The sequence below is a fragment of the Balaenoptera borealis genome (genome assembly GCF_965194805.1).
Source record: "Balaenoptera borealis genome assembly, chromosome: 2".
Lineage (NCBI taxonomy): Eukaryota > Metazoa > Chordata > Mammalia > Artiodactyla > Balaenopteridae > Balaenoptera > Balaenoptera borealis.
Window position 1 is genome coordinate 100,071,617 of NC_138867.1, and position 10,767 is coordinate 100,082,383.

Here is a 10,767-nt window from a genome sequence, read left to right on the forward strand (position 1 = left end):
CCCCCAACCACTGCACCACCAGGGAAGCCCCTTGCTTTTTTATAATAGGTAATCTTAGCTATTCCCTGGGAATTAAAAAATATCCCTTTGAAACTGAGAGGCCAGAGCAGAAATGTAATTATTTCAATATGATATACAACTGAATTTAAAGCCAAATGCTCACATTTATATTCAAGAGGAATGTGTGTCTACTTACGCTGGTGTTGAGGGTCTGGGGGATGTGAAGACAAGCAAGTCCCAGGCCCTTTCTCTAAGAGCTAGGTATCTACTAAGGGAAATGGGGTGTAAGCTGTAATAATCTGTGCTGCGAGGGGAAACATACCATGTACTGCCCATCTGCCACAGACCAGGCATTGTGTCAAGTACTTTATACAGGGACATGGCAAGATGGGTGTATTAGCCCCATTTCTAGGTGAGGAAAGCAAGACTCAGAATAAGTTGTCCTGGGCCAAGAGCACTTTATGAATATGGCTGAGATTCAGACTCAGGTGGCTCTAATGACAGACCTGCACTCTTTGCCCTAGGATTTACTGTTAATTAGGCAGGATCCATTTAATGGTTTAACGTATTAGGTATCCTTCATGGGATTTAAAGATTCACGAAATTAGCTCACGGAGTTGCGTAACGTTTTGAGATGACAATTTTTGACCTGGGGTATTTTGAGGAGTCTTGGGCAAATCAAATAATTTTCAGCTTTTTCAAAGGAATGTACAAAACAGAAAACTTTACCCATTTCTTGTGCTTTTATGTTGGTGGGGTGAGGCTTATGGATGGTCTTTGGTTGAGGGATAGAAGAGGTCTGGATAACCCAGACAGCTACATTACTTGGTAAGAAATAGTCGTTTTGAAGTATGACTTGGCTACTTTAAAGTGGCTGTATCAGCCCCGTAGCAGTTAGCAGTTTGATGCGGCTACCAAAAAGCCAGTCTTAAGAGTAATATCTCTGGTGGGGGAGGTAAGAACCCCACTCTACTTTGCCTTGGTCAGACCTTAGTTGGAATACTGCGTTAAGTTCTGGGGAATGTAGACTAAGATAAATATAAAGCAACTAGGACACATTCAGGAGAAAGTTTGGATCACAGTGGGGAAATGAAATCTGGACGTTTGGGGAAATAGGGCTTTGCAGCTGAAGAAAAGACTTGAAGGGCTGAGATAACAGTCTTCAAACATTAGAAGGATTGTCTTATGGAAGAGGAATGTTGATTTTTTTTCTCTGTGGCCCTAAAAGATGCAACCAGAAGCAACAGGCTCTGGGGAAGTGGATTTGTCCTTACAAGGAAGAATTTTTTGTTATATCTGCCTAAATATGTTTTATCTGCCTAAACATGTTGAGATTTTTTTTGTTGTTTTGAAAGTGGTGGATTCCCAGTCCCTGAAGGTCCTAGGACATGTGCCAAGTAATTACTTGGTGGAGCCATGGCAGAGGAAATTCAAAGGTACCACGGATTGGATTTCACAAGCATCGAAGTCCTTCCCAACCCTGAGCATCTCAGTACCTGTGGACTGTCCTTCCGGGCTTTGCCTCCACCTTTGTCACTAGGGTTGGGGTATGTTTTGGGGAGATGGATAGATGGATGGGTGACGGGGAATAGGAAGAATGTACAATGGCAAAGCAGTTACTTGGTCCATTCAAATTTGGTCTGCCATTTAAAAATTTTGGCTTTCCTATGTACTCATTTGCTTGCCTTAAACTCTGGGCACCTGGAGGCCTTTGCTGTAACTGTTTGTGATCCTCAACATAGTACCCCATCTCATGCAATTGGGTTCTTATAAATGTTATTTGACAATGATTTTTATCAGGTATCAAGTATTGTCAGGCTCCAATAGTAAGCGAATCTAACTTCGCTGTATGTACAAACTGTAGGTTTGTAAAGCTTGTGGCTGCCTCCCCTCTCTGGGGAAAGACAGAACCTGAATTCTTTTCCAAATTTCAGTGAGATGGAAATTTCGGGACACCCAAGAGATGGAGAACCAGTCAAAGGGCTTCACACTTAAAAGTAGCCTTAAAAATTACCCATAAGCTAGTTGCACTACTCCCAGCTCCCTGTCAGGTAGCAATCTTCAACTGTTTTGCAAGATCTCTAGCTCTTTTTATCCGATTAAGGACTGAAAGTGATTGACAGAAGGTTTTTGCTCATAGTCTACAGCTGAACTCTTGTGTCAACAGTAAATATTCCAGCAGAAGGAGTGGGGGTTTGATCATTTTACTGCTTTCTGCAGGGCAGACTCTGTGGGCTCATGGCAACATCTAATCTTCAGTGACCCCAGTTGTCACACCCAGGAGTCGGTTTCTCTCTAATCCTTTTCAGAGCTATGAACAGCAGGGAAACATGATTTATAGACCAAGAGGCATTTTAATCATGGGATTTGTGAGCATTTCATATTCCCTTCCTCATTATGGATACACTGCCCATCCTTTGGAAGAGACACTAAGATGTTGGTCAGATCCTGTTAACCTCATTTACTTCCATGAATTCATGTCAAGTGTATTAGGTTCATGCAGGAGATTTTCAAAACCCTACCAAATGGGTTTAGAGGAAGATGGGGCTAACTTCAGATTACTTCTTTAGGCCAGAGGTTTTCCTAGGCACCAGTAATCATCTGATTCTGCTTTCTAAGGCTGCTTGCTTTACTTACAATTCATACGTAGAAGCTAAGTCCCTGATGGAAAGGTGTTCTTTACAGTTGTGGGTTTTACCTCAATCTCTGGGCTCCTTTAAAAATAAACTTCGAATATTCTTCTCAACCCTAGTTATTTGAACTCTCTGAGTCTCAGCTCAGTTTATTAACATTATTAATTTGCAGTGGATCTGTATGTCTTATGTCCTTAATACATTGCTTCACACAGGGACACCAGCTCAGGAAGATTTCGTCTGTTGCAAATTTATGAGGAAGTTGAATATTTATTTTTGGTACTTTTTCACCACCTCCCCAACATCTACCTCCTGACCAGATACCATTTCTTCTTTTTCCTGTCTCTACCTTTCCAATCCCATTCAAAAATGGCCCAATCCTCAGCCTGTTTTCCCCTAGTCCTTGCTAAAACAATGGCTGATGATGGTTTAAATTAAGGCACCACTTCTCATGAGGTTCCTTGTATTTTAATAAAAATCTTTGAAGGGTAAATACTCAAAGTACTGCTTCTCTATGGTTAAATTTTAGGCAGTGTAAAAAACAGTTTTAGATGGAGATGAAGGGAGTTGGGTGGATTACACAGGACATGGGATGAACAGGGCTGTCACTTTTGTTCAGTTACATGAACATGGTGACAGGCAAGCATAAATGCAGAGATGGCATTTCTATGCTGGTATGGGGAAAAAGAAGAGAGGCCACTGGTCAGGACATTGTTTGGCCTAGGGAGGAAGAAGATCCAGTACTTTGGCAATTTATTTAAGCTTTTGTTTTTTTGCGGGATAGGGGAGCAAGTAGGGGAGCTCATACTTGAAGCCGAATCCGGCATCTGTACCCTAACACCGAATTAAATCTCAAGACAGAGTTTTGGGTGAAGTAGAAAAGAATAGCTTTATTGCTTTGCCAGGCAAAGGGGGCTAGAGCAGGCAATTGCCCTCAAAACTCTGTGTCCCTGACCTGGAGAGGGTTGTGAGGAGTTTTATAGTAATCGTTCAGAGAGGAAGGCGTGATCAGCTCATGGACATTCCTCTGATTGGTTGGTGGTGAGGTAAGTGGGAGTCAGCATCATCAACCTTACGGTTCCAAGTGGTTCTGGGGTTTGTGTGTTTGTGGGTAGCACACCGTTAACTTCTCCCCCCTGGTGGGGCTTTCAGTATCTGCAAAACAGCTCAAAGATATTGTTATGTGTATCCCTTGAGGGGGCACCAGGACCCTGCCCCAGGGCTGCAGTATTGTTTCTTTTGACTATTCCTCCCTTGTCTGCATCCCCTCCCTTCCCTAATCAGCAACTGTTTGAACCTTCTCGTTGGAACTCAGGGAAGGTCATGGAGGCTGAATGAAGCCTATTTCCTGTAATCAAGAAATGGGGGACACCGATATAGGCTTTTGTGCTCAGGAGCCCCACAGGGTCCTGCTAGGGATCATACTCAGTGCAAGGAGATGTGGAAAACCCAGAGATAAGGAATCTTGGCCTCTGCTTTACAAGGGATCCTACTCTATGTTGTGGGGGAAATCAGACACATTCATTAAGAGTCTGCCCGAGTGGAGAATGGGAAAAGAGTTATCACAGAGGTACAACTAGCATGCTGGGAAAATGCTGGGTCCATTCTCACTGGGATATCTGGAAGGGCTTCCTGTAGAAAGTGGGATTTTAATTGAACTTTGAAAAATTATACTTTTGAAAGAAATGACTTGAGTAAGCGCCTGTCCTCTGATGGAGGGAGGGAAGTCTGGCCCAGTTGAGTGGAGGCGAGAAGGTGAGTGTTATGCTTAGTCTGGAAAACTCAGCAGGGTCTTCAGTCCTAGGGCTTTGAATGTTCGGTTGAATATTTTAGGTTTTATTCTTCTCGCATTGGGAAGCCATTTAAGATTTGAGCAGGGGAATAAGATTCTTAAAGAAAATAACTATGACCAGGATGAATTGAAGGGAGGGAGGAACGACATACTCATTTGTCTACAATTTGGGGAAGAGAGGAAGATTATCTCTAATTCATTAGATGTGCATTGTATCAGCGGGAGCAAAATAAGCAGCATATCTTGATACATAAATCCTCCTCCCATATATGCATTCTTTTTCACCAGGGAGCAAGTATTTGGCAGCCAAGTTATCTTTAAAGTAATAATAAGAAAGCTATTTGGAATAAGTGTTTCAGAACCATTTGTTACTTTGCACAGACCTATGAGCAAATAGGATTGAGCTAAAGCATTTACAGTGGTATGTGGTTCTGCAGGGGCTGCCACACTATTATATATACTTTTATCTTGGCTAAACTCAGGCTGTTGCCACTGCTATTACTCAAAGAACTGAAGTGTCAACAAGCTAATCAAAATAGCAAAGTGGGAGTCAAGAGTTTTTCCGCCTGTTTCTTAAAGTCTTAGGAAGATTGTTTCCTTTTTATTCCCTATATTCAGAACATAAAAGCCTCCCAGACATCTAATCTTTACTAGGTCAGACATTTCAAAAGGCAGTGGGATTATTTTCCAGTTGCTTTTCAGTTTAAGGCAAGTGTTTTAGGGGCTTCCAAAGCCTCCCTCCTGAATCAATTTATGAAAAAAAAAAAATGAAGTAAAGGCATTATTAACCCAACTACATTGTCTTGGTATAAAAGTCCTAACATAGCATAGTGGGAAAAGGTTCTGAATCATGACCTAAGTGATCTGAGTTCTAGACCCAGTTTTGTGAATGCATAGCTTGATGGTTTTGTCAAGTGTCATATTTAACAGGGAGGGATTAGAATTTTTCTGTATGGTTTCTGTACTATTCAGTAGTATTGTTCACAATTATTTTTGCCTAAGGAGTCTAGAAAATGGAGAGACACATGATAATGTTGCAGGAAGAGGGACCTCTTCCAGGGCCCAAGAGTGGGCTCTTGTCTACCACTCAGAAATGAATTTTCTGAGGAGACACACGTGCTGACAATGCAAGAGACTTTATTAGGAAGGGGTGTCCGGGCGGAGAGCAGCAGGGTAAGGGAACCCAGGAGAACTGCTCTGCCATGTGGCTCACAGTCTCAGGTTTTATGGTAATGGGGTTAGTTTCCGGGTTGTCTCTGGCTGATCATTCTGCCTCAGGATCCTTTCTGGTGGTGCACACATTGCTCAGCTAAGATAGGTTCCAGCGAGAAGGATTCTGGGAGGTTGGTAGGACATATGGACTGGAGTCTCCTCTCTCCTTTTGACCTTTCCCGAATTCTTCCGGTTGGTGGTAGTTTGTTAGTTCCGTGTTCCTTACCAGGACCTCCTGTTGTAAGATAACTCTTGCAAGTGGTTACTATCGGGCCTGGTCAGGGCAGGCGGTTTTGGGCAGTGGTTTCCCTAAAAATAAGATCGTGGTCAACAATTTTGGGTGGAAGTGATGTGTGTTACTTTTGGGCCAGAACTCACACTGCCAGTGTGAGGCTCCAGAATTCTTTCTCTCTACAAAGATGACTGAGAGAGGTGGCTTCGTCAAGCTGGGGGCAGGAATAAGGAGAGCAGAACGCCTAGCCAGCCCATGTGCAGCCCATGCACAAGGAGCGGGAAATGAACCTTTGTTGTTTTAAACCCCTGAGATTTGGAGGAATTATTTGTTACAATAAAATGTCAAGCTTATTCTTGATTGATATGGTCTTCAAAGAGTATCACTGGGATGCATAGGGAAAGCCCCATGGATATGGAAGATCCTTCTTTTTCCTAAATTAAAGTTTAAGTTTTCTATACATAAATGTCAAAGCTGCTTTGAGGGGAATTGTTTCCTATCATTGGAAATACTGAAATATAGACTGGGCAACCTCTTGAAGGCAGTGCTGTAGAAATTGAAGGTAGTTGTGTGATATAATAGGAAATAGATATTTGGTCTTCAATGTTTCTGGCACAAAGCTCCTAAAACCCTTGGAATTTCCTAAGTGCTGAGAGCAATAAAGGTGTCTAAGGACGGAGGCTGGTTGCTAGTGGAGCCAACCAAGTGATTAGAGGGTTGGAACTTTCATTCCCACCCCTCTGAAGAGGTCAGAGGGGCTGGAGGTTGAATCATTCACCAAAGGCAAATGATTTAATCAATCATGCTTATGTTAATAAGCCTCCATAAAAACCCAAAAGGAGGGGGTTTGGATTTCTGAGTCAGTGAACATGTGGAGATATGAGGAGAGTGGCATGCTCAAGAGACCATGAAAGATTTAGACACTTTCCCTATGCCTTACCTTATGCATCTCTTCCATCTGGCTATTCCTGAGTCTATATATATATATATAAAACTTGTAATATGTAGTAAGTAAAATGGTTATCTAGTAAGTAAAATGTTTCTCTGAGTTCTGTGAACCCGCTTTGTGTGAATGGATTAATCAAGCCGAAAGCAACATCTGGTTGGTCAGAAGCAAGGATGGAAACCTGCATTATTTGCTACTGGTGTCTGAATGTGTGTGTGTGTGTGTGTGTGTGGTAGGAGCAGTCTTGTAGGACTGAGCCCTTAATCTGTGGAATCTGACGCTATCTTTGTGTAAATAGTGTCAGAATTGAGCTGCATTTGTACAACACTCAGGTGGTGTCTGATAATTGCTTGGTGATACGGGGAACCCCCTGTCCCTCCACATTGGACTTGGTACTACAGCTGACTCTTGAACAACGTGGGTTTGAACTGCGTGGGTCCACTTATGGGTGGATTTATTTCAGTAAATACACATCCTTAGATTCAACCAAATGTAAATCAAAATTTCTATCCATGGTTGGTTAAGTCTGCGTATGTGAAACTTGTGGATAAGGAGGGCTGACTATATTATGCCATTGTACATAAGGGACTTGAGCATCCGTGGATTTTGGTGTCTGCAGGGGCTCCTGGAACCAATCCCCTGAGGTTACTGAGAAACGGCTATAGAATCTTAGGTTGGAACAGAGAAGTTCATGGTCCATTTGAGGTTAAAAGTATTCAGAGTTACAGCTCCTGAGGGTAACTGTTGCGCCTCACCTTTGTGCAGCTTGTATGGTTTATGAAGTGTTTTCTCCAGTGTTAACTTACTTGCTCTTCCGTGGATAGCAAAATGTTTATTCACTGTACCTTTCATAATGACTTCACAGGTGCTAAGAAAAATTTGTTTGGAGAAGCAAGCTAATTTTTTACCTGAATCCCATAGCTATTCTGATAGATGAGTGGTGATATCTCATTATGGTTTTCATTTTCATTTTCCTAATGGCTAGTGATATGAAACATCATTTCATGTGCTTATTTGCGATTTGTATATCCTTTTCAGTGAAGCATTTCTTCATATCTCTTGTCCATTTTCTAATCAAATTGTTTATTTTCTTACTGTTGAGTTTGAGCATTCTTTATATGTTATAGACTTACTTCTTTGTTGGCTATGTAGTTTGTAAATATTTTCTCCCAGTCTCTAGCTTGACTTCTTATACTCTTAAAAGAATCTTTCACGTAGCAAATGATTTTAGTTTTGATAATGTCTAGTTTACCTATTTTTCCTTTTATGGTTCATCTCTTTCCTGGTTTATTGCAATAGGCCCACTGTTCTCTCTGATTCTGACCTTGCCTCCCAAAAGTCTGTTCTTAACAAAGCAATTAGAGTGATCCTTTAACATGTAATTTCTCATTTAAAACTCTCCAAGCTTCCCATGTCACTCAGAGTAAAAGCCAAAGTTTTATCAGTAGCCTATAAAACCCTATATAATTTGGTTCCTCATTATCCCTCTGACTTCCCCTCTTACCACTCTCTCCCTCCCTCAGCCACACTGGCTTTCTTCCTGGTATTCAAACAGGCCAGGCAACTCCTGACCCAGACTCCAGTCTCTTTTTGCCTAAAAAATGTAACCTTGGCTCTAAGCTCCCTTATTGCCCTCAGGTACTACTGAGATGAGGCCCTTTTAGTGAAGCCTTCCATGATCTCCCATTCAGCATAGAAATTGCCCTATTTCCTATAGTCCCATATCCAGTTGCTTGTTTTATTTTTCATCATGGTACTTGCAAATATCTAACCTACTAGGTATTTTACTTATTTAAAAAAAATTGTCTATCTTCTCCTCTAGAATTAAGCTCCTTGAGAGAAACTCTTTGCATCTCTTTTGTTCTTAAATGTTCAAGTACAGAATCTAGAGAGCCTGGCACATAGTAGGGGCTAAATAACGGTTTATATAATGAAGAATGGACAGAGAAATGAAGGAATGACAAAAGTATGTCCCAACCTAGCTGGGGCTTGCTGTGATGAACCCATTGGTTCTAGGTTGGAGAACCTGAGCTGGTACGTTTGGAATCATCTTTCCTTTTCTGAGGAGAGGTTCATTTCTTTCAGAAATTCAGGGTCTAAGAAAGATGCCTTAAGTATCATCCTCCTTGGAATGACGGCATTAGAACTTCTAATGAAAGTTCAGCTCCTAAGGAAGTGGTGATTATCACCGGTTGTTAATACTCTTTGTTGAATGGTTGGTGAGGAGCATTGTGGTTCCTCATCATTATGGATGGAGGGACCAAGCTGACAGTACCTGAGCTCACTGATCAATCTTAACTTCATTAAAAACCGGACAACTTTTTGTACTTACTGTTGCAAAGCAATAGGAAGGTACACAGCATCACTTATAAAATAATCTTGTAGTAACATGAAATTGAATCTAAATCTAATTAATTCTCTAGCTATAACTACCTGTTTATAAGGAAATAGAGGTAATAGGGAACATCTTAAATGACATCACAGGGATACAATCAACAGACTCCTGTGGAAAATTCTACAGGATAAATTACTTAGTTTCTTCAATAAATCGGTGCCAAATCAAAGGGAGGGAGAACTGTTGTAGACTAAAAGACACATGGACATATTGCAAGGCGTGGACCTTCTTTAGATCTTGATTTCAATAGATCATGTATAAAAAAGACATTTAAACACATTTGGAGGCAATTGAGTATGGCTTAGTTATTGTGGTAAGAAGAAATGATGATTAAATTTGTTGGGTGAGATAATGATGTTATGTTAGAAACAAGTTTTTATCTGTTGGAGGTAAATACTGTGGCATGTAAGGAGAAATGACATAATGTCTGAGATTTACAATAAAAAACAGCACTTCCCCCACCCTCCCCAAACTCCTAAACCAAAATAAATACACAAAGAACTGAAAGTGTGCAAGTGAGTGAGTGTGTTTGTGTGTGTGTGTGTGTGTGTAGCAGAAGAAGAATGGCAGACTTTTGATAATTGTTGAAACTGGGTGATGGGTAAATGGTGCTGCATTCCTTTTATATCATTCTCTTTACTTTGTGTATGTTTGAAAATTTCTACCACAAAAAAATTAAGAAAAAAAATCTTCCTTGCCCCTTCTTTTCTAGGGATTTTCCAAGAAGCAGGAAGATTGAATCTCATCAGCAAACCCTCACAAGGCTGAAGTTGTCCTCTCTTCACTCTCTTGCTGCCTGAAACCTTAAGTCATTCTGCAGTGCCCTTTCAAATTGGGACCCACCTCAGTCCATGTGGTATTTCTAATGAAAGCAGTGACTTCTGGGAGGCTACCTCATCCCGTGCACCAATCTTCCCACTGGATCCTGGCCACTACCTCAAAATGAGGTGTCTCTAATTCTAGAGTGGAATCAGGAGGATCCAGATGCATTGCCACTTACGACTGGTATAAATTACAGCCCACAAGCAGAGGTGTGCAAGAAATAGTACGAAAAATTTTTTTATAACTCCATGTAATTTGTATTTTAAGCCTTGATCCTGCTGGTGTCCTGTTTGGATTTCCGCCATCCCTATTTGAAAGTCATACAGGGCCAAGGTTTTGAGGGAGTGGGTGGAAGCATGATCATTGTTGACTGGAGCCCACAGTTGTAAGTGTAGATGCCCATCAGCTCGGGGGCCATGCTTCCTTTAGTTTTCGTGGCTCTGGTGCCATGCGTGGGACAGGTTGCCATGATTCTGCTTGTATGCACACTATAGCCATCTCCTTTTAGAATTTTTGCTCCATTTACCCCTCCAGCCACACTTGAGAGGCCTTTGCTCCTCCAGGATTTACAGACATCTCTCTCTGACTTAATTAGCACATTTCAACACTCCAGTAGGGCAACAAGACAGTACCTAATTTCAAAAACCTGCTTCTGTTATGTCTCTGCTCAAGTATCCTCTCTTTTCCATGGAGTTTGCGATTTTAGAAATAAAAGCCAAGATGATCAGCATGCTA

The 10,767-nt window shown here is 41.4% G+C and overlaps 1 protein-coding gene and 1 long non-coding RNA gene across 7 annotated transcripts in view; one reads left to right on the plus strand and one right to left on the minus strand.

Annotated features, from left to right (window-relative positions):
- Positions 1–10,767, plus strand: part of HSD17B4 (hydroxysteroid 17-beta dehydrogenase 4) — a 244,086-nt gene that overhangs the window by 188,105 nt on the left and 45,214 nt on the right. Inside the window, exon 26 of one of the 6 annotated variants that reach the window (XR_014239448.1) lies at positions 1,356–1,547. The exons of 3 other annotated variants lie outside the window; for them this stretch is intronic. Coding sequence is in view for 2 of the 3 variants with exons in the window: in XM_082376250.1 (XP_082232376.1) it covers positions 9,923–9,949 (27 nt within the window). In the remaining variant the exon portion in view is untranslated. Of the gene's footprint in view, positions 1–1,355; positions 1,548–9,922; positions 10,062–10,767 lie in introns of those variants that run through there. 2 more of the 6 variants (XM_082376250.1, XM_082376248.1) reach the window with 2 other exon arrangements.
- Positions 1–10,767, minus strand: part of LOC309622617 — a 620,423-nt gene that overhangs the window by 79,401 nt on the left and 530,255 nt on the right. The window lies entirely within an intron of this gene.